Raw genomic sequence first — 27,814 nt, forward strand, 5'->3', positions numbered from 1 at the left:
CGAAGTTGGAGGTATTTAAGTTTATTGTTCTGTGCCCCATCCTCCCCTCAGTGGCTTGGAACCAATGGGAACTATCTGGGGCTAACTTCTTTTTGAGAATGCCTCATTTGTGCACTGACTCGAGTTCTTTCTGGTCCTTTTCCTTGTTCCTTAGTAGGTCCTGTAAACTCCTTTGCACATTTTGGTTCTGGGTCTGGTCATTCCTGTTGTTGTATTATTTCTGGCTGGTTGCTGACTTCAAGTCTTGTGAAAGTCAGGTTTCCACAGACTTGTTAGCATTTAGACTCAGCTGTCCCAGCATGTTGGAGCAGGTGTTACCTACTTCTTTGCCCTGTAGGCTGTAATCTGCTCACCATCTTCAAACTCAAGACCTACTGTAATGACTAACCTGGAGAAGAATGCTTCATTATGTTTCTAAACTGATGAGCTCTTTTCTTGTTCCTGCTTTGCTGGTTCTTTGTTTTTCCTGTAGTTTGCATTAGCCTCTGATTCTTTTTTTTTTTTTCTCTTTCTTTTCTTTAGAGGAGGGGGGCACTGCATTGGGTCTTCATTGCTGAGCGCGAGCTTTCTCTAGTCGTGGCGAGTGGGGGCTACTCTTCGTTGTGGTGCGCAGGCTTCTCATTGCAGTGGTTTCTCTTGTGGAGCACGGGCTCTAGGCACGTGGGCTTCAGTAGTTGTGGCATGAGGGCTCAGTAGTTGGGGCTCGCGGGCTGTAGAGCACAGACTCAGTACTTGTGGTGCACAGTCTCAGTTGCTCCATGGCATGTGGAATCTTCCCAGACCACGGCTTGAACCCATGTCCTCTGCATTGGCAGGCGGATTCTTTTTTTTTTAAGTCCCCATAAATTCCTTTGAGATATACCTTTTTTTTAAAAATAAATTTATTCATTTATTTATTTATTTTTGGCTGTGTTGGGTCTTCGTTTCTGTGCGAGGGCTTTCTCTAGTTGCAGCAGGTGGGGGCCACTCTTCATCACGGTGCGTGGGCCTCTCACTATCGCGGCCTCTCTTGTTGTGGAGCACAGGCTCCAGACGCGCAGGCTCAGTAGTTGTGGCTCACGGGCCCAGTTGCTCCTCGGCATGTGGGATCTTCCCAGACCAGGGCTCGAACCCGCATCCCCTGCATTGGCAGGCAGACTCTCAACCACTGCGCCACCAGGGAAGCCCCCGGCAGGCGGATTCTTAACCGCTGCGCCACCAGGGAAGTCCCTAGCCTCTGATTCTTTTTTTTTTTTTTTTAATTTTATTTATTTATTTATTTATTTATTTATGGCTGTGTTGGGTCTTCGTTTCTGTGCGAGGGCTTTCTCCAGTTGCGGCAAGCGGGGGCCACTCTTCATCGCGGTGCGTGGGCCTCTCACTGTCGCGGCCTCTCTTGTTGCGGAGCACAGGCTCCAGACACGCAGGCTCAGTAATTGTGGCTCACGGGCTTAGTTGCTCCACGGCATGTGGGATCTTCCCAGACCAGGGCTCGAACCCGTGTCCCCTGCATTGGCAGGCAGATTCTCAACCACTGGGCCACCAGGGAAGCCCTAGCCTCTGATTCTTGATAAAGATGTCTGATAGGATTACTCTCATGCTGTCTGGCTAGACCCGTTCCTTAAGCCTAGATGTGAACTAGCCCATCAGGCTATCCTCTATGGGATATTAGAGGGTGGAGTCTGGATTAGTATATGAGTTTGGATATACATTAAAACTAAATAACGCCTAGCAAATGAGGAGATAATCTTCTTACTAGAGAAGCAGGTGAGAAGATAGCCTGGGAACTTAGTCTGGTGCAGGGTTATAAGGAGTGTGAGCCAAAGCCTGTGATAAAGCTTTTCTGAAGAATAAAAAAAGTTAAATTACTCACTCCTTACATGGTCCCAGCCACTGTCTTCCCATGCTTCTGGCATGAATTATTCTCTAGTAATCTTCCTGTATTTGTTACTATAACTAGCTAGCATTTAATGGGTATTTGTTATTTGATAGCCGCCAGCCTAAGTGCTTTGCATGGTCTATCTCATTTAAAATCCTTACAACCAAAAATAAGCGACAGTTATTTTCTGAGGTTTTTTACAAGTGGAGGCAGATGATATATAACTACAGTTTAGACGTTGTTGCAGAGCTTTTAAAAAATTGTTTTCCAACTTTTTTGACTACAACCCTCAGTAAGGATTATATGTGTGTGTCTGAAACAAAAGTTTTGTTATATGATACATTTTTCTATTCCAAATTATACAATTTTATTAAAAAACAGACTGGCTCTGACTCTGTAAGTGGATTTTACTACCCACTAATGAGTAATGACCTGCAAGATTAATATGAGAAATAACAGTGATGTTCTAATGTCATCCAGGAGACCAGAAAAATTCAGACTGGACTAACTCCTATGCTTACTCTGATTATACTTTATAAAATTTGTACATCATTATAGGTAAGGATCAAAAGGAAACTGGAAAAGCACAATATTCCAAATGTTTACTGAGCATCTACCATGTGCTAGGCTGAAGGCATAGGCTCAAACAACTGTTGGGGCAATTTGCTCCGTTTCAAAAAAAAAAAAAAAAAAAAAAAGGTTATCTGCTCCTGTATATATACTCTGTGTAACTTGTTAAAATCTCGTAGATCCATACTAAACAAGGCAAGCCAAAACTAAGGCAAAAACAGTACCATCAGTTAACTAGAGATAGGTGAGACTTTCCTCCCTCAAGTTTCCTTTGTCCTGCCCCTTCTTGGATTAGCAGGTCAGTAAGAGCCCAGAGCAGACTGGGCAAGGTCCCATAACAAATTTGTAACAAAATTTAATCATCTTTTCCTGTAGAGTATGTTTTAATAAAGAGTTCGTTTTTCTCTTTAGGTAAGTCAGTAGTGAATAATACCTGCTATTTCCCCGAAATGAATCTTTGCTGCTTTCAACTAGGTGGCTGTTTCATTAATTCCACTCATACCTCTGGCATGTGTCCCCCTTCCCGACCCTCAAATCTCACTGTGGGCTGTCATAGGAATTTAGGAGGCAGTCAGAATATCAGAGATAACTTTTTTAAAAAAAAATTCATTTTCACCTCCATTTCCATACACTATTAGAAAATAGTCTCATAAAACTTTTAAGCAGTGATGTCGCTCTAAGTATATGGAAAGCTCACATTTGACATATATTCACACAGATTCATAGTTACATTCTACAAATCTTCTGGATGCTATGAAATTTAGAGTATAGTGTTAGGACTGGCCTAGAGTTGATAAGAGTTAAGCTCTACCTTTACTAATACGTTTACCTTATGTTGCTTGGCCTGTTCTTAGGGAAGAGAGCCTTCTGCCCAATGGCTTGTTGGCATCTATTAGTACACTGGGGTTGGGAAATAAGGATCACAGCCCTAGTTCTGCATTGACTAGCTTTAGGTTCTGGAGTGAGTCACATAGTACATCTCAGTTTTCTTCTCATCTGATGAGATGAAAGATTGGGCTGAGTATTCTCCAAGGGTCCTTGGAGCTCTGTGCTCTGGGTCTGTGCTCTGAAGCTTTCTGTTTGAGAAAATGGAGTCAGAGCAAAGGATTCATTACTAACTCATCCTTATCTGTACTGACAAAAATAAGAAAACTGCTTATATTGGGAAAATAATAGCTGTCTGTTCCCATGTTCTGGTTTTTTTACCTTTCTATTTCAATTATGACTTAGGAAAGGGACTTCAGAATCAGTGTCGGTTCACCCTTGGGAGATTTTTGCTGCCATTTGTTGACTGTTTTGGCTACAGTTGAATATCGTTTTGTGTCAGGACATTTATGTTTTGTTGAAGATCTTTATGATGTGTTATACTGTGATACAATCACAAGGACATGGTTCTGGTTTTCCCTCATCAGAAAGATGCTTCCTAAGATGGAAAAATTAGAACTATTAGTGACATGAAACAATTTTTATATGAGTTTGGAATGAAGATTTTCTGTCTCTTTGAAGTAAAGAAGAAAATTAGGAAAGGATTAGGAACAGAATCTAATGCCAGTATGATGTTATGCATAGGGTAACTGTGTTCCTGTTCACCAAACTGAAATCCCAAACTAGGGGTATAATTTCAGCCCATATTGTTACATTATCTTCGTGTTTGTCAAACGTTCATTCAAAGTCCTTTTGAATCCACCTGAAGTGCTAATAATGCCTCATAAATTTTTAGAATGATTTGGTTCATAGGAGATAACTATTGTTGGTGTCCAAAGCTACTTTATGAGTGTAATATTAATCTCCAGTCATTTCTGCAGTGTCAGCCATGAGATACATGGAACCATTGGATTTTTCTGAATGGTCAGTGATCTGTATCATCTGCCAGAGTGTAGCTTAAACAACAACAGATGCTGTCTTTTCTTGTTTCTCAAGAATAACTGCAGTTATCATACACCCTTTCACACATCCGTTACTATCCACATTTAGATAGATTAAAAATGAAGCCCTCTTTCTACCATAACAACTCTCAAATCCTACCACATCTCATCAATTTATGTGTAATAAGAGCATGATGTAACCTGTTCAGTCATTAGTTTTTTCTTTAATGCAAGGTTTTTGAAGGAAGTTCATTCTATTTTTACTTTATGAATCATGTAAGTTCTTTATAGTCCTAGGGTGAATTTGCCAAATGATCTGAAGCCTCTTCTTTCCCCAGCAGGGTTAGTCATCTCATTTTAGTGGAGCCTTGGGGTTTTCCTGAGCGACCAGACATTGCTGATGAAGAGAGACCAATTCCAATTTGGATCAGAGCCTTGGGAGCGGCATTGACTCCCTTTAACCCTTTAGCCAGCCTCAGGATTGCAGGACCCTTTGGTGAGTGCTTGCTTGTATCTGTGTCCTAGGAAAGCAAAATGTTTATACATAGCAATAGAGGAGTATTTGCTGATCACCATTGTTAGTTAAAATCTAAAAAACAAACAAAAAAACTGAACCTTACTTTTTCTCCTCCTTCTCTAAAAAGTACCAGTCCATGCATAAAGGTGAATGAAACCAGGCTCCTCTCCTTAAAAAGGAGTCTTTAGGGCTTCCCTGGTGGTGCAGTGGTTAAGAATCTGCCTGCCAATGCAGGGCACACAGGTTCGAGCCCTGGTCCGGAAAGATCCCACATGCCACAGCAACTAAGCCAGTGCTCCACAGCTACTGAGCCTGCGTGCCACAACTACTGAAGCCTGCGTGCCTAGAGCCCATGCTCGGCAACAAGAGAAGGCACCTCGATGAGAAGGCCACACACCGCAATGAAGAGTAGCCCCTGCTCGCCGCAACCAGAGAAAAGCCCGTGCGCAGCAATGAAGACCCAATGCAGCCAAAAATAAAATAAATAGGGCTTCCCTGGTGGCGCAGTGGTTGAGAATCTGCCTGCTAATGCAGGGGACACGGGTTCGAGCCCTGGTCTGGGAAGATCCCACATGCCGCAGAGCAACTAGGCCTGTGAGCCACAACTACTGAGCCTGCACGTCTGGAGCCTGTGCTCCGCAACAAGAGAGGCTGCGATAGTGAAGAGGCCCGCACACCGCGATGAAGAGTGTTCCCCGCTTGCCGCAACTAGAGGAAGCCCTCGCACAGAAGCGAAGACCCAACACAGCCAAAAATAAATATAAAAATAAATAAATAAATAAATAAGACCCAGCACAACCAAATAAATAAATAAATATTTTTAAAAATAAATAAATAAATAAAATAAATAAATTTATTTTTTTTAAAGGGTCTTTATATTGTAAACATTACAGATAATTAGCAAGCAGAGGAGGTGGGAAATGCTAAGGATGAGGTTAGGTGACCTTGAACATTCTGAAAAAAGCCAAGCAAGCAGTGTCTTGGGGAAGTTTACCTGCTAGCCCCAGGCATGGGAGTTTACCTGCTAGCCCCAGGCGTGGGAGTTTACCTGCTAGCCCCAGTGACCTGTTGAGGAGCCTTTGGCCAGTTAGTGATGTCCAGCTGGCAGGTCACAAAGCCTGACCTGACTGACAACCGTGGGATAACAGGTACCATCACTCAGATTCCCTTCTTGCCCTGTAATGTCAGAGTGTTAAGAAGATAAAGTCATCCTTTCCCACAAAGATCTGGGGGACTCCTGATTTGTGTTTCTGGTCATATTTTGAGTTTAGTCTCTGATTTAAGTTATTTGAGCCTCAGCTCTTCTGCCTCAGCCTCACAGCCAAGGGAATTTCCTTCCCTCGTTGTCACAGATGGTGATGGTCTGGACCTCTGCCTTTCCCTCTTACAGCTTATGTCAGTTAAGAGGGCTTTTGGCCGAAAGTGACTGAAGACCTCAGCGGTTTAAACGAGAAGGCCTTTTATTATTTCCTTAACAAGCAGTCTGGAAGCAGGTGGTTTTAGCATTTGTTCCCAAAGCTAGCTCCTTGATGTTAGGGTTTGGGTCTGTGTATGTGCTTCTCTTGACCTTTTACCTCACAGTTGTTCAGTGGTTGCTAGGACAGGAAGCATCATCTCACAAGCTCTCCGAACAAGAAGAAAGGAAAGCATAATGCTCTTTGTCAGGGAAGGAGGTCTTCCCTGGGAGCCCCAGCAGACTTCTCCTAATGTCTCTGCCCACCCCTAGTTCTTCCATCAGCAAAGAAGAAATTTCTATGACTGATCAATCATCATTTGTTCCCAGGGGCTGGAGTGAGGGGCCTGCTTTCCTGGGCATGTTGCTGCCTAAATGATACGCAGAAGTCAGGTTCTCTTAGCAAGAAAAGAATAGAGGTGTGGCGGGGGGGGGGGAGGGGTGAGGGAGTGGCAATACCTGCTGCATAGGTGACTGTAGATTCTGCTGCCCCTGTCCAGGCCTGGCCCCCCCACCTTGCCTGAGTGCCATCCCTTTGGGAGAACAGTGGGACTGCAGCAATGACAAGAGGGCACAGGGACTGAACTGGTGACCACGCTACATGTCCTCAGTACTCGTGTAGGTAGCCTCTTTTCACCACCCCCCCAGTAGAGCCACACCTTCTTAGGTGCCTGGTCCTCCTTTGATGAGCTGCTTAAGAGCTTTATAGTCCTGGCATGTAAGTGGATTTTGCTTGATCACAGTTACACAGGTAGCAATTACGGGAAAAGTAAAGCATAAAAAGAAACGGGGAGATGATGATGGGGGAGGGAGGATGCCTAGGAGGGGCCCTTTAAAGCCATGTCCTCTGCCTCCCATTGCTGTTTGCACGTGGTGGTGAGGGGGATGCAGAATGTCCACTGCATCATGAGAATTCTTGGTGGAGCTGTGTAATTCCTTCAGCGATGGGAAGGCAGGGCCAGTGAAGAAGTAAGATCTTGCTGGAGTATTGGGCAGTGACAGCAGAGAGGGAAACCGGCCAGTCCCTGGGTCCCCAAAGGGAAAACAGTAACCAGACAAACGTTCCTGTTCCTCATCCTCTTTCCTTTGGGGGCCTTGGCCCTGCCTCTCACCTCAGGGGTGGGACCGTGGGAGCCACCGTGGATGGCCTTAGCGGGGAGTTCTGCTAGTGTCCCAAGCAGAAACTCTGAATTAATTTTCCCAAGAAATATTTATATACCAGTTCACTTCATGTAGGTGCTAATGTGTTGTAATTGTGGAAGAAATACAAATTATGGAGTTAATTTTATGTATGAGCTGTCCTATTCACCTCCCTTGTTTAATAGAATTTATTTTCCTGCAAAAACAAATCTTAGGCAACTGTTTCTGAGCTCCTAAAACATATTAGTAAGTCAACATATGACAGACTTTTATTCTTATTTTAATCTTTCCTTAGGGAACTTGAGGAGAGCAGTTTCTAGGATCTGTGCTTTTTTCCACTTAAAATACATATTTGAATACATGTGTAATGTAGCATGTAGTGCTCATTATAGAAGCAAACACTAAACTCTTCTATATTTGTATATAAATTAAATCATAATTTAAAACATACATATAATTTGAAATATTTGTTTTCTATTAAATAGGTTTAAGTCTAGTACAGCGTTTAAGGCCTGATTTCAAACGGAAGTATTCTTCAATGTTTGCAGATGATACTGTGACAGAATACATTTACCACTGTAATGTCCAGACTCCGAGGTAAGGTTTATCTAAATTTACTGTGTTTGTGTTTTAGACTTTTATTTTTTGAAAATATGAATAGTCCAGGAGACTTTTATCAGTATGTAAATGACTAAATTTAAAAGGACAAGTAGTTAAATGACTAACACTTCTTTTTATTTATTTATTTATTTATTTATTTATTTATTTATTTATTTATTTATGGCTGTGTTGGGTCTTCGTTTCTGTGCGAGGGCTTTCTCTCTAGTTGCTAACACTTCTTAATTTACTCATCTATTCATGGAGCACCTACTATGTAAAACATTGTACTGGATTCTGATGAGAGATTAAAAAGCCAGACATACTTTCTTCCCCTAAGGTGCCTGTGGATAGTTGAGGGAAGTCTTGGTCTTGGGCATCTCGTTAAGGTGGTCAGAGTTGAGAGAGAAAGAAGAATTTCAAATAAAGCAACATTCCCAAATGAGTATGAATGTTCTACAAAAAAGGAGTTCTGGGTTAAACAAGAATGGTTTTCTGTACCATGGATCTTCTTAGAACCATTTTTTAAGCCAAAGGGTTTTTTTTGTTGTTGTTGTTTGTTTGTTTTTTATTTTCAGCTGCATTGGGTCTTCATTGCTGCATGCAGGCTTTCTCTAGTTGTGAGCAGGGGCTACTCCTTGTTGTGGTGCGTGGGCCTCTCATTGCGGCAGCCTCTCTTGTTGTGGAGCACGGGCTCTAGGCTTGTGGGCTTCAGTAGCTGTAGCTTGTGGGCTCTAGAGCACAGGCTCAGTAGTTGTGGCACATGGGCTTAGTTGCTCTGCAGCATGTGGGATTTTCCCGGACCAGGGCTCGAACCCGTGTCCCCTGCATTGGCAGGCGGATTCTTAACCACTGCACCACCAGGGAAGCCCAAGAGGAAGGGTTTTGAATCTCCCAGGTGCGTGGGAGATACTAGGCAGCATTTTCAAGTTCATTTGCTGATTGCGCCCTTCTTTTACTCAGCACTTCTTCAAGTCTGTGTGTTAGCATGAGAAACACTGCTGCAGCGGTGAGGAGTAAGTGAGGGGCAAGGGGAAGGGGAGTCTGCATGAATTTTGGCAGTGATTATGAGAGAGAGCATAGTCGTTAGAGGGAGCAAGAGGGCCAAGCAAAGGTATTTCTTTTTCTTTTTTTTTTAAATGACTTGTGGATGTTGTGTACAAGGCACCGGTGGAGAAAACAGAGCCTGAAAGTCTTGACGAGCTGGGAGGAGCCTGGAAGACAGAGCCTACAGTCGTTAGGGAGAGGATCAAGAATGGAGCATGACGATGAGAGCTCCAGTTCTTGTACTGCGTTCTGTACCAGAATTATTGGAGGAGTTTGTCAAAAATGTGGTGCCTCAGCAAAGGAAACCATAAACAAGATGAAAAGACAACCCTCAGAATGGGAGAAAATATTTGCAAACGAAGCAACTGACAAAGGATTAATCTCCAAAATATACAAGCAGCTCATGCAGCTCAATATCAAAAAAACAAACAACCCAATCCAAAAATGGGCAGATGACCTAAATAGACATTTGTCCAAAGAAGATATACAGATTGCCAACAAACACATGAAAGGATGCTCAACATCACTAATCATTAGAGAAAAGCAAATCAAAACTACAATGAGGTATCACCTCACACCAGTCAGAATGGCCATCATCAAAAAATCTACAAACAATAAATGCTGGAGAGGGTGTGGAGAAAAGGGAACCCTCTTGCACTGTTGGTGGCAATGTAAATTGATACAGCCACTATGGAGAACAGTATGGAGGTTCCTTAAAAAACTAAAAATAAAACTACCATATGACCCAGCAATCCCACTACTGGGCATATACCCTGAGAAAACCATAATTCAAAAAGAGACATATGCCACAATGTTCACTGCAGCACTATTTACAATAGCCAGGACATGGAAGCAACCTAAGTACCCACTGACAGATGAATGGGTAAAGAAGATGTGGCACATATATACAATGGAATATTACTCAGCCATAAAAAGAAACGAAATTGAGTTATTTGTAGTGAGGTGGATGGACCTAGAGTCTGTCATACAGAGTGAAGTAAGTCAGAAAGAGAAAAACAAATACCGTATGCTAACACATATATATGGAATCTAAAAAAAATGGTTCTGATGAACCTAGGGGCAGGACAGGAATAAAGACACAGATGTAGAGAGTGGACTTGAGGAAATGGGGAGGGGGAGGGGTAAGCTGGGACGAAGTGAGAGAGTAGCATTGACTTATATACACTACCAAATGTAAAATAGATAGCTAGTGGGAAGCAGCTGCATAGCGCAGGGAGATCAGCTCGGTGCTTTGTGACCACCTAGAGGGGTGGGATAGGGAGGGTGGGAGGGAGACACAAGAAGGAGGGGATATGGGGATATATGTACGCATATAGCTGATTCACTTTGTTGTACAGCAGAAATTAACACAACATTGTAAAGCAATTATACTCCAATAAAGATGTAAAATAATAATAATAATAATTGTAATGAAGACCATTGAATATTAAAAAAAAAAAAGTGGTACCTGAACTCTGTCTCTAAGACTCTAATTCAGCAGTTCTGGGCTGCATCTTTAACAAATGCTTCAGATGATTCTAGCCATAGACCATGCTTTAAAATATAAAAGTGGTACCTCATCCTTTCTAAGACTGAAACTTGGGTCAAAGGCTGAGAGGTGAGATGCAGAGACAGCCTCCTTCACTTTTTTTTTTTTTTTTTTTGTGCCTCTCTCCCTTCTGTCAGAGAATATGTACACCGACTTTATTACAAAGATTGAGGCCATGAGAGCACTTGAGGTATAGCTGTAGCCTCAGTCTTTTTAATAAAGTAGGTTAGAGGTTCTCTGCCAAAGGTGAGGGAGGCTGGAGAGGTTTGGGGGTCCCCCAAGGGTTTGATGTTTTGTGACTCACCAGGCAGTTGGGTCTGGTGGATTAGGTCTACACACTTCATTGACTTGTTTCAACAGTTTTTAGTGGCCTGTTCCAGGGACATCATCTGTTTTCCTGCATGGTCTTAGTGGTTTGTTCTTTACCTACTCACATTTCATGATTACGTGTGCCTGTGTAATCCTAGTTTGTTGCCTTTCTTGTGGTGGAACTTGAATTCATAAACGGCCGTTCAGAAGCACACCTAGTACAAGGAAAGAAGAAAAATGATGGCAGAATGTATATGTCCTAGGAGTTTGCCAAATGTTCTGTATTTTATGTGACGGTCAGTCAGCTGTGGCCATGAGAGAAGACATAGGAGAGGTTCAAGAAAACAAAGTTTAGTTTACTCACAGGTCCTAGAGAGGGGGTCACTGAATGCTGTGAAGGGTCACAGGGGACGCACCAGATTTTGGTCAGGTGGCAGAAGACAGGAGTGAAGGGAAGTCCAGGCGGGAGCCTTTACTGGGTTCTGCAGGAGAGGCAAGGCAGCACAGGGTGGGCAGTGTAGGATTTGCTAGTTGAATAATTTCAGTGCGCACTAAGATATAGGGGCGGTTTCTAGTTGTCTGGCACCTGGCCCTGGGATGAATAAGGCAGAGGAACATTGCCTCCGGGGATGTGCAAGCCAGACACAAGAGGTGCAGCTCTGGATTGGTTAGTTTGCATATAAAGGCAGTCCCAGTTGAGTCCTTTGCTGTCTTTACGAATTGGCTAGCTCCAGGAGGCTGTCTCTCCCCGGCCGGAAAGGTTTTTAAAGATGGCAAACATCATAACAGGCAGAAAATTTTAAATATAAACAGTACACAAAGAATACTTAAGCTGAACTTGTTCTTATCTTGGTATTGGTTTTGCCATTGTAGGTAAAATGCTGGTGCCGTGAACATGTGGAAAAGCTGCCTTGTAAATAAGTTACAGTGAAAAAACACATTTCAGTTATCCCCACAGGAAATTTGATGATTTTATGATAGGGACTTAGGGTTGCATGTTTTGATTTGGAAGATGATCATTTTTTTTTAGAGTTTTTTTAGAGTTTACAGCATCCTTGTTTATCTAACAAAAGCATATATCTTCTGTGGGGTTTGTTCCTTACATTTCCTAGTAAATTATTTTCTATGTAAGCTGCGGTTACCTAGAAAAGGAGGAGAAGCTAAATATGAGTGTGTTTTGATAGAGGTGGGAGTGTGATACATACTTATCCCCCAGAATCATACGTATGATTTTCTCCCTTTAAGTGGTGAGACTGCGTTCAGAAATATGACTGTCCCTTATGGATGGGCAAAAAGACCAATGCTGCAGCGAATTGGTAAAATGCACCCTGACATTCCAGTTTCGGTGATCTATGGCGCGCGTTCCTGCATAGATGGCAATTCTGGCACCAGCATCCAGTCATTACGACCACATTCATATGTGAAGACGATAGTAAGTGTGTGGTTTATTTTTGGTGTATAGCTGTAGGTGAAGTCTGTTCTATTATCTTTGCTCTCAGTGAGATTTCAGGTCATCCCTGTGCTTTCACATCTAAGCGATACCTGCAGCCTTGGTCAGAGACCTGCTGTCACCTGTGATGGGGGCAGGGTTTGACCCATACAAATCTTCACGTCCAGACAGCGAATCCCCGTTCTTAGGCCCTTGTCTGTCCTAGAGCCACAGCATCTCCGCAGTGGGAGAGACCGAAAGAGGGACAGACAGGTCCAGTAGCGCTGCGACCACCTCCCAAGGCAGCACATTCTTACTTTGTTCAGCGTTTCTGTTGGCCCTATTGTTAGAGGTCAATTTAGAATGTTATTTTTGCATATTAAAATTTTAGTAAGGTTCACTGGATTTTCTCTTTATTCTCAGATCCTTTATTTAATAAAGTATATAATAGTTACTACAGATCAGTATTGCTTTTTCTTTTATGTTTTGTATCTAGCTGTTCTCACTTTCATTGCTGAGTGTCTTTGTGTGTGTCATTGTGTTTTACTAGATGCTTTTACTCCCTGACCATCTGACTGCTTTTCCTTTCCTAGGCCATTCTCGGAGCAGGGCATTATGTGTATGCAGATCAGCCAGAAGACTTTAACCAGAAAGTGAAGGAGATCTGTGACACTGTGGACTGAGCACACTGCAGATGACGTGGGAAATGCACATGGCTAATACAGTTCCTCAGCAATAATTTGCAGGCTGCGACGCAGAGTAAGGAATCTCACATGAGAACCAGGCAGTCTTCTTGACTGTACTTTCCCCATGTTTTCTTTATGAAGCTGCTAGCACATTTAAACCAGTTAGTGCCTTCTAGAAGAATGACTTTCCTTTCTCCAAAATCAAAATATACAGGAGTCTCCAAATCTAGTGGCTTTAATAAAAGGTTATTTGTCCCTCTGCTGTACTGAAATATTGTAATTTTTCAACTGAAATTTTTATTTCTAACTTTGCTATATCAAGTATTTTTTATATTGCAGTCTGTATTGCCAATTTTAAAAAGTGATTTCTGGGTTTATTATTTTATATAATGTAAAGGTGCACCTTATTTTCCTTGCTTATATATACTATGTCTAATAACTGATAGAGTTAAACAAAATTTGGTGTGTTTTTATGTAAAAATTTGTCACTTTCTTAGAATGCTTCACTTCGTTTTTGAAATGGAGTGTTGAGACAGGGTTTTGGTTAAAAAGATGGGAGTTGATTTCTAGCATTGATTTTTCTGATTTTCCTCTGTTCTCTATTTAAGGCTGCAAAGCCATGTTCACCGTTTTAAATGTGATCCATCCTTAAGTATTTCAAGTACTGAAAAACCTTAACTAAAAGTCTATCCTATTTTCCCCCATTAATACTGTTATGCTTTTCTTTGAACCAGCATGCAGCAGAAGGACCAGATTTCCTCACTGAGGGGTCACTAAGACTGTTACCTTCCAGTAAGCCAAATCATATGTTTTCATCTAACTCTTGTAGACGGGTGCTAAAACTGGATTACATTTTTACCACTAAAATATAAAAATCGGTGGTGCTATTATATCTCATGGCACCAGAAGTCAGCTAGTACTTGGGGGGTTTTTTGTTTTGTTTTTTTTAAGAGTTTTGTGTTGATTAAATAACTTACATACTTGAAGTTATATTACAGAAATTCTGTAAGGTTGATTGAACTATTTGACAGTAACCACCATCAAGTGTAGCACTTTCTTGCTGTTTTTAATACAAGGAAAGCTTCTCTGAAACTGTGAAGAAGCTCCATGTGGTAACTGGCTACTACTGAGAAGACCCTCTGCAAAAGGAAGTTGAATAGGATGGTCACCAGCAAGTCATCTTTGCCTTATGTTTTGCTTAATGTTGCTTGTCTAGGAGAAAGGTGGTTATGTAAATAAAAACAGTGAACTAGAGCAAATAATGACTTCATAGTTTTGATTGTTGCATTTAAAAAATGATTAATTAGGAAATCTTTAGTTGTTAGGAAATGTAAGGTTGTATCACTGTTGATTAACTGTGAGGAAGAGGAATGTTCTGTTTTCAACATCTCCCCTGCCCTAAAAATAGGCACATTTCACTGAAGCACGACAAGTAGCTTCCCCGTGAGCAATTTGTCTCAGTTGTGGGATGGACTAGGTTAGTGCAGAAGGTAACAGGAGAGCCAAGTCAGATTTCTCTACCTTGAGAATAAAAGTAGTCTTTACTTTTTTAGTTTGTATCTTGGATGGCCAGATTCAAACCTATAAGTGGTGCAGATAATTTGGGTCATTTTTGGTGTTTTTATTGGACACACTCTCCAGTCTCTCTTAATTTTCCTTTGCTGGGTGAATGACAGTTTTCAGTCGTACAGGAGGGTTTCTGCACTGGAAACGTGGTCTCAGACCTTAGAGGGAAGTTACTAGGTTCACTTAGTAGATGAGGCTTCTAGCCATAGATGTGCCAAGTGATTCAGGGAAAAGATGTACCCAGGTGTCAAGTGGAACTTATTTTCCTAGCAACTAATTTTGGTTTCTGTGAAAAATATTGCCATAATTCTTTTTAAAAGGTGAATTTTACCTTGGGCTATTGTATATGTAATTTTCTGAAGACTGAGCTAACACAGAAGTTCCCAATCCTTGAATTCCTGAAAATAGAGTGGGTCCTAAATGTTTTCTTTAAAAAAAAAAATCTATTTCAGTATTTGACCTTTGCTAAATTATGTACAATGTACTTTATTTTACAGAAAATGAAGGAGGGATAGCACTACTAGATATTATAACATACTGTAAAAAATTGAGAAAAAATCCAGGAATTTAGTATATGATAAAGGAATCATCTTACTGGTGGAGAAAAAGACTTTAAAAACGGTGTCGAGACAAATGTGGTTAAACACCTGGAAGATAATAAAATTGAATCCATTTCTCACACTGTACAGAAGGATAAAATCCAAATGGATTAAAGACCCAACTGTAAAAATGAAACCTTCTAAATAACTGGAAGAAAACGTAGGTGAATTCCTTTATGATCTGAGAGTGGGGAAAACATTCCTATGACTGAAAATCCAGAAGCAATAAAAGGAGGAGTTTATATCTAACCAAAAGAGATTTGGATAGCCAAAAAAAGCGAAGTTAAAAAGTAAATAATAAACTGGCAAAAATATTTGCAACATTTATCACAAAGGGCTAATATAGCCCTAATAGGTGAAGAATTTCTAAACTTTGAAAAGAATCAGAAAGAACGGGCCAAAAGATACAGACAGGGACTTCCCTGCTGATGCAGTGGGTAAGACTCCGCGCTTCCAATGCAGGGGACCTGGGTTCGATCCCTGGTGAGGGAACTAGATCCCACATGCATGCCGCAGCTGAGAGTTCGCATGCCACAATTAAGGAGCCAGCAAGCCGCAACAAGGGAGCCCGCCTGCCGCAACTAAGACCCAGTACAACCAAATAAATAAATAAGATATGGACAGTTCACAGAAAATAAATTGCAGATAAATAGCTCTTAAACATATGAGGATATGCATAATAAGAGAAATGCAAATGAAAACTAGTGAGATACCATTTCTTGCCTGTTGGATTGTGAAAAGTCCAAGTTACATAGTGCACTCTGTTAGTGAGACAGTGGGAAAACAAGCACTCCAGAAAGTACAGATTCCTGTGGATGGAATTTGTTAGTAACTATCAAAATTAAATATGAGTTTATCCCTCAACCAACAGTCTCACTTCTAAAAATCTATCTGAGTTGTACTGGTAAAAATATGAGATGGTGTATGCACAAAGATCTTCATTACAGTGCTATTTATAGCAGCCAAAGAGTGTAAGCCACCCAAATCTCCATCTAGAGGGGATTGATGGAAGAAACCTGGCACATACATACAGTGGAATACTGCACAACTGTTAAAAAAAAATGAGGGAGCATCTCCAGGAGGGAAGAGGGAGAAGGCTGCAGAACCACACACACATGGAGACCCATCTCAGTTGGTCTCTAATCTTATTTGTCAGGATTCTGCCAGTTGAATGCCTGAAGAGGGAGGTGGGATGGCCTTCGGATTGTACCAGCTTAGCTGGCATTGCTAACCAGCTGTTGCAGGCTCTGAAAATAAAAACAATCTTGAACTCCTGCCCCCTCCCCCCCCCCCCAAAAATGCTGTCCTGGAGTCCTCTTCAGAGTAGAGGAAGTGAAAGTGAAGAGCAGGTTTGTTGTGCTACCTGATTGTGTAAGAAAGGAGGAGACAAATGAAAAAACGAGCATGCATTTACTTATGTTTAAAAAAAAAAGAAAAATGGAAGGATTAATTACATCAATAACTAATAAATCAGTTCCCTTGGCGGGGAGGGTGGTAGGGAGCTGGCCAGAGATGGCACCTAGATCTGTATCTTGTTTTATACTTTTTACTTTGGGACACTGTCAGTGTTTTCTGTAATTAAAAAAGCAACTCTTAAAACTAAAACTTAACTATCTATCAAATTGGTGGTGTAACCACACACAGAACAATTACTTCAAGCGACTTTAAAGCCCAGCATTTGTCTGCACTTTCCTAATGGAATATATCCTGTGAACTACAATGAAAACTTAAACTGCATTTAATATTTTTATTTTTAGCAATGCTATTGGTGTTGTCCTTTTGAAACTATTTACATATGATAAAGCAAATATTAAGTCAAAGGAATTAAGAGCCAAGATTTTTAGTACAAGAAAGAAGAGATACAAGAATAAAATCAAGTAAAAACCCTGTAATTGTATATTTCAATTGGAAGTACCAGCAAAATACAGTGATTTATTTTTCCTGAAAAATACATGTTGCATAGCTTTATCCACTGAAAAGGCCTAGAAGCAATCAGAACTCAGTGGCAAGGCATACCCTAGCACCAAGACTGTCCCATTAGAAAGGGCAGGGAAGGGACAAGATGAGGCTGGACCATCTTGTGTCTGAAAGCAAGGAAGCAATCAGAGTAAGGTCATGTCAAAAGGACCCAGGAGCCAACTGGAAGGGGCTTCCATTGGCCAAAGATGGAACAATTTGAGCATCAAAAAGAATAACAATTGACATGAAATATATAAAAATCTATGAAGTCATAATGATAGTTTAAAAAAAAATCTATTAGTCACCTTTGGAGATTATTAGGGCACCAAACTTACTATTTTGAAAATTAACTGGAAAAATGAAGTATTTATCCTGATTTCTTTGTGTATCAGGTTAACCTGATAAGAGAACGTTTTTCACTTAAGAATCATAACTAAATGCCAGAGAATTGATAGGATTAGGAAATCACCCTATTTAGTAACAATACGTTACTAAATAACCAAGAGATCACTGAAGAAATCAAAGAGGAAATCAGAAAATACCTAAAGACAAATTACAACGAAAACACGATGATCCAAAACCTGTGGGATGCAGCAAAAGCAGATCTAAAGGGAAGTTTATAGCAGTACAGTCCTATCTCAAGAAACAAGAAAAATCTCAAACAATCTAACCTTACACCTAAAGGAACTAGCGAAAGAACAAACAAATCCCAAAGTTAGTAGAAAAAAAGAAATCATAAAGATCAGAGCAGAAATAAATGAAATAGAAACAAAACAATAGCAAAAATCAATAAAACTAAAAGATGGTTCTTTGAGAAGATAAACAAAATTGGTAAACCTTTAGCCAAACTCATCAAGAAAAAGAGGGAGAGGACTCAAATCAATAAAATTAGAAATGAAAAAGGAGAAGTTACAACAGACACCGCAGATATACGAAGCATCATAAGAGACTACTACAAGCAACTCTGTGCCAATAAAATGAACAACCTGGAAGAAATGGACAAATTCTTAGAAAGGTATAACCTTCCAAGACTGAACCAGGAAGAAATAGAAAATATGAACAGACCAGTCACAAGTAATGAAATTGAAACCATGATTAAAAATCTTCTAACAAACAAAAGTCCAGGACCAGATGGCTTCGCAGATGAATTCTATCAAACATTTAGAGAAGAGCTAACACCCATCCTTCTCAAACTCTTCCAAAACATTGCAGAGGAAGGAACACTCCCAAACTCATTCTACGAGGCCATCATCACCCTGATATCAAAACCAGACGAAGATGTCACAAAAAAAGAAAACTACAGGCCAATAACACTGATGAACATAAATGCAAAAATCCTCAATAAAATACTAGCAAACAAAATCCAACAGCACATCAAAAGGATCATACACCATGATCAAGTGGGATTTACCCCAGGGATGCAAGGATTCTTCAATATGCACAAATCAATCAATGCGATACACCATGTTAACAAATTGAAGAATAAAAACCACATGATCATCTCAATAGATGCAGAGAAAGCTTTTGACAAAATTCAACACCCATTTATGATAAAAACTCTCCAGAAAGTGGGCATATAGGGAACCTACCTCAACGTAATAAAGGCCGTATACAACAGACCACAGCAAACATCATTCTCAATGGTGAAAAACTGAAAGCATTTCCTCTAAGATCAGGAACAAGACAAGGATGTCCACTCTCACCAGTATTATTCAACATCATTTTGGAAGTCCTAGCCATGGCAATCAGAGAAGAAAAAGAAATAAAAGGAATACAAATTGGAAAAGAAGTAAAACTGTCACTGTTTGCAGATGACATTATACTATACATAGAGAATCCTAAAAATGCCACCAGAAAACTACTAGAGCTAATCAATGAATTTGGTAAAGTTGCAGGATACAAAATTAATGCCAGAAATGTCTGGCATTCCTGTACACTAACAACAAAAGATCAGAAAGAGAAATTAAGGAAACAATCCCATTCACCACTGTAACAAAAAGAATAAAATACCTAGGAATAAACCTACCCAAGGAGGTAAAAGACCTGTACTCAGAAAACTATAAGACACTGATGAAAGAAATCAAGGATGACACAAACAGATGGAGAGATATACCATGTTCTTGGATTGGAGGAATCAGCATTGTGAAAATGACTATACTACCCAAAGCAATCTACAGATTCAATGCGATCCCTATCAAGTCAGCAATGGCATTTTGTACAGAACTAGAACAAAAAAATCTTAAAACTTGTATGGAGACACAAAAGACCCCGAATAGCCAAAGCAATCTTGAGGGAAAAAAACAGAGCTGGAGGAATCAGACTCCCTGACTTCAGACTATACTACAAAGCTACAGTAATCAAGACAACATGGTACTGGCACAAAAACAGAAACATAGATCAATGGAACAGGATAGAAACCCCAGAGATAAACTGACGCACCTATGGTCAACTAATCTGTGACAAAGGAGGGAAGGGTATACAATGGAGAAAAGACAGTCTCTTCAGTAAGTGGTGCTAATATATACAATGGAATATTACTCAGCCATAAGAAGAAACGAAATTGAGTTATTTGTAGTGAAGTGGATGGACCTAGAGTCTGTCATACAGAGTGAAGTAAGTCAGAAAGGGAAAAACAAATACCGTATGCTAACACATATATATGGAATCTAAAAAAAAACAAAAAAAGGTTCTGAAGAACCTAGGAGCGGGACAGGAATAAAGATGCAGATGTAGAGAATGGACTTGAGGACACAGGGAGGGGGAGGGGTAAGCTGGGATGAAGTGAGAGAGTGGCATGGACATATATACACTACCAAATGTAAAATAGATAGCTAGTGAGAAGCAGCCGCATAGCACAGGGAGATCAGCCCGGTGCTTTGTGTCCACCTAGAGGGGTGGGATAGGGAGGGAGGGAGGGAGACACAAGAGGGAGGGGATATGGGTATATATGTATACATATAGCTGATTCACTTTGTTATACTGCAGAAACTAACACACCATTGTAAAGCAATTATACTCCAATAAAGATGTAAAAAAAAAATGGTGCTGGGAAAACGGTACAGCTATATATAAAGGAATGAAATTAGAACACTCCCTAACACCATACACAAAAATACACTCAAAATGGATTAAAGACCTAAATGTAAGACCAGACACTATAAAACTCTTAGAGGAAAAGATAGGAGGAACACTCTTTGACATAAATCACAGCAAGATCTTTTTTGACCCACCTCCTAGAGTAATGGAAATAAAAACAAAAATAAACAAATGGGACCTAATGAAACTTAAAAGCTTTTGCACAGCAAAGGAAACTATAAACAAGACGAAAAGACAACCCTCAGAATGGGAGAAAATATTTGTAAACGAATCAACAGACAAAGGTTTAATCTCCAAAATATATAAACAGCTCATGCAGCTCAATATTGAAAAAACAACCCAATCAAAAAATGTGTAGAAGACCATTTAATAGACATCTCTCCAAGGAAGACATACAGATGGCCAACAGGCACATGAAAATCTGCTCAACATCACTAATTATTAGAGAAATGCAAATCAAAACTACAATGAGGTGTCACCTCACCAGTTAGAATGGGCATCATCAGAAAATCTACAAACGACAAATGCTGGAGAGAGTGTGGAGAAAAGGGAACCCTCTTGCACTGTTGGTGGGAATGTAAATTGATACAGCCACTATGGAGAACAGTATGGAGGTTCCTTAAAAAACTAAAAATAGAATTACCATATGATCCAGCAATCCCACTACTGGGCATATACCCAGAGAAGACCATAATTGAAAAAGACACATGTTCATTGCGGCACTCTTTATAATAGCCAGGTCATGGAAGCAACCTAAATGCTCATCAACAGACGAATGGATAAAGAAGATGTGGCACATATATACAATGGAAAATAGCCATAAAAAGGAACGAAATTGGGTCATTTGTAGAGACGTGGATGGACCTAGAGACTGTCATACAGAGTGAAGTAAGTCAGAAGGAGAAAAACAAATACTGTATATTAACGCATATATGTGGAATCTAGAAAAATGGTACAGATAAACTGTTTGCAAGGCAGAAATAGAGACACAGATGTAGAGAACAAACGTATGGACGCCAAGGGGAGAAAATGGGGGGAGGGGGTGGCAGCAGTGGGATGAATTGGGAGATGGGGATTGACATATATACACTAATATGTATAAAATGTATAATAAGAACCTGCTGTGTAATAAATAAAATAAAATTCAAAAAAATAAATAATTAAAAAAAAGAACCATAACTAAATGCCAGAGAATTGATGGGATTAGGAAATCACCCTTTTGTCACTTGTAGTGAAATAATGGATCTAGGCTGCTGAAGGTATTAGGTAAAAAATTTATGGGAGGGGCTTCCCTGGTGGCACAGTGGTTGGGAATCTGCCTGCCAATGCAGCGGACACCAGTTTAAGCCCTGGTCTGGGAAGATCCCACATGCTGTGGAGCAATTAAGCCCATGCACCACAACTACTGAGCCTGTGATCTAGAGCCCATGCTGTGCAGCAAGAGAAGCCACCACAGTGAGAAGCCCGTGTACCACAACTAGAGAAAGCCTGTGCGCAGCAACAAAGATCCAACACAGCCAAAAATAAATAAGTAAAATAAATTTTAAAAAAAATTTATGGGAAGTGTTTTATTGGATGGCTCAGGTTGATAACATCTGAACCCAGTGATCAACCTTAGCATTAATAAAAAAGGAACAACCAGAAGTTACATGCCTATGACGTGTTGCAGTAGCAAGAACCCAACACCAGCCATGATGAATTGTTGCCCAAAACAAACGAAATAGAACTGGAATCTAAGCAAGCGTTTTACATCTAACGATCAATTTGTGAAAGCACGGGATACTGAGGAACATGTTAAACAACAGGCTTAATCCAGAATGTGGGGAAGTCCACAGGACAAATAATCCACTTTCTTCAACAAATTGAAGGTGTAAAACAAAGATGGTGGTGGTGGGACTTAAAGATTGGAGAAACTTAAAGGACTTGTTTGGATCCTGATTTGAACAAAACCAACTTAAAAAGACATTTTGGGGAACAATTAGAGGAGAATTTAAGACGGATTGGATATCAGATGATATTAAGGAGTTATTAATTTCACTGGGTGAAATAATGGTATAGTGACTATATGTTGTTTGTTTTAAAGCTCTTATTTGTTAGAGATACATACTAAGTATTTGTGGTTAAAATTATGACTGGGATTTACTTGAAAATATTCCAAGAAGAACAAGGCAGGGGACAGGAAATAGAGAAGAGCAGAATGTTATGCTGAAGCTGAGTGACAGATACAAAGGAGTTTATTATTCTATTTCCTTTACTTTTATGCATGCTTGACAATTTCCATAATAGAAATTTAAAGAATGAAAGACAATGGGAGAATGGGGGAGATTGGAAGTTGCCAGTATAGACAACATTTTTTTTGGGGGGCGGAGTAAAGAAAGAGCAGAAAAGTAGGTAATAGGTGGAGGGGGAACCTTATGATTAATTTGGCAGAGAGGGGGAAAATGATGATGCAGGACAGAATGGTTGGAGTCATGTATTAGCAAGGCTAAGGGCAACTAGGAGCTCTCACACACTGCTGGTGGGACTGTAAATAGGTAATCATCACTTTGAAAAATAATTTACAATATATTGTAAAGCTATATGTGCCCAATACTACTTGACACGGCACTTTCGTTTCCAGTAGTCAGTCCCACAAATACACCAGCACCAGTGTGCCAAGACAGCTACAAGGTGTTCACTGCAACACTGTAAGATTCAAAATCTGGAACCCGATATATGACTGATTAAATTCCACACTGGAATATTATGCAGCCTTAAAAATGAGGTGGATCTCCATATATGCATGTATCAAATCATCGTGTTGTACACTTCAAACTTACTCATGTTATATGGCAATAAGATTGCAATAAATGGAATGTATGAGATAGGTCTATCTATAAGTGACAATATGGAAAATTTCCAGAATATCTTTAATGGAAAAAAACAAAGGGGAAACCCCCCAAAATTCAGAATAGTATTTCATATATATATATATGTATACATACACAGAAAATATATGTATACAGAATACACTTACCGTGTACTCATATATATAGACATTTTGAGGAGGGTAAACATGTACATGAGTTTGTTAATAGTGATTAGCTTTGAAGAGGACAGTTTGTTCTGTTGTATACGCTTTTATAAATTTTGGATCCTTGCACATTCTTTATGTTTTAATAAAATCCCTATAAAATATAGAAAAACTCTTGTTTACATACGAAATAGGTAAGAAAATAACTGAAGGGGCTTACTGGCTCGGTGTTCTGTGTGGATGTGTAGACCCAGACTCCGGGGAGAGGGACAGGTGTTCAGAGTATGGAAGGCTGTAAGTCTCAGTAATTTAAATTGTTGAAAATCGAGCTATAAAGTTATAACTGGTCTTTGTTTGACCTAAGATAGAAACACAGTCCCAACTTGAAACTGCCCTCTTCATTTGCTCTCTCTTGCTTAAACTTGTTGAAAGGGTGACCTGAATTAGAATATCTATCTCCCAGTTGGAAACCAGACTTAAGTGCAGGTCTTCCCTCTAACCCTTACTCTTTTCACCTTTCCTCACAGGTCTCCTCTTTGAAATAAGTCATGACGGGCAGCAGAGAAAGGGTTTATTGATAATGTTGCTATTTGGTGTTAAGTGTTGGGGCTTTTTCTTCTCTTTTTCTTGAGGGGGTGGGAGTTGGGTGTGTAATTTATAAGTACTTTTGTGCATGATCTGTCTCTCCCTTTTCACACCCCTACAATTCTCTAAAGGGGCAAACAGCCTTCCCTCTGCCTTGGATTCTGAAGTGTTCCTGTTTGTCTCATCCCAGCCCTGGCCAGATATTTTTCTTTGATTTTTAATTTTTTTTTATTAGAAGATACCAATATGAGATGAAAAAAAAAAAGAATTTCTCCGTATCTATGAAGCTCTACCTCTATTTCTGTCTCTCCCCATCTCATATGCACTCCTGTATTTCTCTTGCTACTTCCTCTAAAACCTCTCTTTAGAAAAAATTTTGTAACATTATACTTAATTAGAACTAGAATATCTTTTTTTTCTGTAGTCTGGCTTTTAGGATTACTTAATTAGATTAGCTCCCAGATTTAAAATTGAAAAACACTCTTATCAAATAGTTTACTAAATAAATGGGTAAAGAATTTTATTCAACCATATAGTTTAATCCTTAAAAAAATTTCTGTATACTCACTTAAGGCTTAGAGAGTTTCCATGAAGTGGCCATTAATTGTTTGAAAATTTAGAATAACCCAAGCCTTTTTCCTTATTAAACATTGAATCCATTTTGAGAGAAGGGTCACTTAGCTGACAGATGTGAGGGCTGAGAGTTATAAATCGGGTTTGTCATACTGTATGACTTGGGACACTTGTTACGAAGACAGGTATGAAAAGCTAAATGACTGGGCCCATGTCCTCCTTGGTAAAATTAGACGTATTGGTCACAGTGACCAGGGTGGGGGGATTAAGTGCATTACAGACATTACTGCTATGTTTGTTGTGTTCATTATGAGCCATTTCCTAGTTTTTACCTATGAGTGTTTTTATAATTGGAAGTTACAGCAATGGAAACAATGTTGAGACTAAGATGCCAGACACGAATGATTGGTATTTCACCTTCCTGTGCCAACCAGCTTGCTATATTTCTGCAGATTTGCAAAAACTCCAACAGATCTTTAACCTACATCTATTCAAGTCTTGAAAATGCTGCTTTCCATGGGGTGGTGGCGGGGGGGTGGTTCGGGGGATATGGAGAGGAAAAGATGGCAGAGGGAGGCCTTGTGCTGACGTGCAGGAGACTACCGAGGGACCAGTGTCCTGTCTCTGTGTGACGGGACATATCCTAAAAGTTTTCAGTGATGATCTTAAGAAGGGAAGCATCTCCTCTGTGTCTCCAAGTGACTTCTCAGCTTCCCGTGGCCAGCACCAAAGATGTGGGCAGCTGACACATCCTCCTTGGCAGACAGACACCGTCTCTTCAAGTGCAGCCTGTTTCAGCCGACATCTGAGCACGCGGTGTGGACTGCATTAGCTCTCAGAGCAGCGAGCCTCCAACTCTGCTCGAGTCATTGAAGCTCCTTTTGACAGTGCAGAGTTGAGGCTCTACCCCCAGCGGATGCTAATGATGCAGATCTGTGGGTGTGGCCTGGGGATTTACACTTTGACAGCCTCACCGCCACCCCCAATACATCTGACAGAGGAGTGTTGGTTTTTTGTTTGGTTTATCAGGCAGTTAATCTGATTGGACTCAAACTGCTACAAACGCTGTCTCTTGGTGGCAGCTGAAATCTCAGTTCAGTCATTGTATCCTTAGCTACAGTCTGGCCCTTACAGCCAGCTGGAAATTTGGGTAGAGATTATATCCAGACTTCGAGGTTCCCTTCTCTGGTTCTCCCCTTTCCAGGACTCCCCGTCATTTTGCAGTGACCTTGCTTGCCCTGAACTCTCTGGTTCTTGAAGCCAGAAAGACTGCTGGTTGTCTCCCAGAGTTCTGGGCCCTGGGTTGTGACATTCCCTCAGGCTAAGAGCTGTGAAAATGCTCTTCTGTATTCCAAGTATCGAGTTCCTTCCCGACTCTGCTTGCCTTTGATCATTCTCTAGTGCCTTCAGAGTATTGTTTCTTGGTCTTGTCCAGTTGATGGTTGTTATAGGTGGGTTTATTTGGTCCCCAGTAGGATCTTCCCCAGCTGTCCTGGAAGTGGAACTCTTGGATCAGACTTTGAGCTCACCGTTGTCTAGTGTTTCTTTTGTACAAGCTTGAGACCTGGCTAGGAAGAGGCTTGCATCACTGAAAGACAAAATTGCATCTTATTTCTGTACTTAGCAATCTGTGGAGAGTTCACTTTACTGTAGAAATGTCAACAAGAATTAGCCAAAGCAGGAAATGTGGTGTGGTATTTGTACTGCTTTTAGAGAGTTTGGCCCAAAACTAGCTGAGATGAAAACCAAATATGGTTTGCAGTCAATATCCCGTCTGGAAACTGCCATTTCTACCTCATCTCCCTAAAGCAGCTTCCTTTTAAACCTTTCTATCTTTAGCTTTTGCTGGCCTCATAGGCCTTGCTTACCATGCCCACCAGTGGCTCCAGAGCTTGCAATGTTTTGTTGGCCCATTATTTCTGAGTCCTTTGCCCTCTCTAGAATTATATTTCTCATACTTATGGTTGGAGCCATGCTGGTTCACTGTCATCTAATAGCCATAGTGCTGTACATTTCTACTAAGCCAACAAAACCAAAGTGCTTAAATTCTTAAGAAATGCCAAATTCTCATAAATCAGGAAGGTTCGGACAACTTCAGATAGTAAAGTACCCCAGTATTCCACATTGCCCAGAGCCCCATGGTACCAACTGTAGAATGAGATTAGTGAAATCTTTTTAGGCTGGAAGTGAGCAAAAACCTTGAGGGATGCATGCTTTTAAACTTCTGCATTGCTGATGGAAGCGATTCATAATTCTCTAAACTAACCCATGACAACCCTAAGAAGAGATGCTCCTGACACAGTCCCTCCATATCTCCACTCCCTGATGCTGATAAAGAAGGAATCTGGAAATAATAAGCTGGCTCTACTAAGGGGTTTGTTTACTAAAACAATGGAATTTATGTACTAATATAATAAGGAATTCTGTGAGTCACAGTCCTGTGACCTGTGAATCGGAGTTCTGACATCCAGCTCATGCTTCATTCATCTTTGGCTTGTGGGGACAGGAGCCAGCCAGCCACAAAGGCAGGTGTCACACACATACCTATTGAGCAGCCTCCACTATCAGAGACACAGCTGAGAGCCAAGGAAGAGGAATCAGGCCTGAGGGCTCAAAATGGACACCACCAAGACTTGCACATAAAGCCCTGGATGTCCGAAGATGCAGAGACCCTCCCTCAGCATCCAAGCAGCTGGCATTCTCACCACACTTCCAAACGGCTCTTTTTAATCTGATGTGTGGCTTTAATCCACATAAAAGCAAGGATTTCCTGGTTCCTAACCTGTTTTCTGGGAGAGAGTCTGAACAGCAAAGAATAAGTTGGTTCATTTAAAACTATAAGCTTTTTATGTTTTCATGGCAGCTTTAACCATCATGGCCTTGGATGGAGCTCCCAAGAGATCCACTCTCTTGGAAAAGCAGTAGGTCCCCTCCCTGTAAATGAGGGGATTTAGCAAAAGAACGTTCAGTGGTGGTGACCTCATGATGAGCTTGGCAGAGAAGATACAATTGGGAACCTGGTGTTTTTGAGGAATGGAAAGATGGTCATCTCAGAGGACTGGAGGAAGATGGGATCCTGTGGGTGAGAATGGGGAAAGCACAGCACTTTTATAAAGGTGCCACAAGTACCTTACCTCATCCTAACTATCTGTTCTGGGCACCGCATAAGATTTTGGGTTTCATTCTAAGGACAATATATAGATGTGGAAGTATATGGGGAAGGTGGAGGATGGAACCAGGTACATTTGAAAGGTATCTCCATTTTCAAAAGGAGGAAAATGAAGCTCAGAGAGGTTAAATGCCTTGCCCAAAGTCATACAGCTTTAAAGAGTGGTCAGCCAGGACGTTGGAACCAAAATAGTCTCATTCCCTTTAGAGTGTTTTCATTTGGACTTCCTTCTGC

At 40.6% G+C, this 27,814-nt stretch overlaps 1 protein-coding gene across 4 annotated transcripts in view; it reads left to right on the forward strand.

The window, feature by feature from the left end:
• ABHD5 (abhydrolase domain containing 5, lysophosphatidic acid acyltransferase) overlaps positions 1-13,281 on the forward strand; it is a 49,305-nt gene extending 36,024 nt beyond the window's left edge. For 2 of the 4 annotated variants that reach the window (XM_007193468.3, XM_057555139.1), the window contains 4 exons: positions 4,632-4,789; positions 7,889-8,000; positions 12,151-12,337; positions 12,928-13,281. In XM_007193468.3, the coding sequence (XP_007193530.2) occupies positions 4,632-4,789; positions 7,889-8,000; positions 12,151-12,337; positions 12,928-13,017 (547 nt within the window). In that variant the 3' untranslated portion in view covers positions 13,018-13,281. The remainder of the gene's footprint in view (positions 1-4,631; positions 4,790-7,888; positions 8,001-12,150; positions 12,338-12,927) is intronic. The other 2 variants (XM_007193469.2, XM_057555138.1) reach the window with 2 other exon arrangements.
• The last annotated feature ends 14,533 nt before the right edge of the window (positions 13,282-27,814 follow it).

Source organism: Balaenoptera acutorostrata, chromosome 10, assembly GCF_949987535.1.
Source record: "Balaenoptera acutorostrata chromosome 10, mBalAcu1.1, whole genome shotgun sequence".
NCBI classification, from domain to species: domain Eukaryota; kingdom Metazoa; phylum Chordata; class Mammalia; order Artiodactyla; family Balaenopteridae; genus Balaenoptera; species Balaenoptera acutorostrata.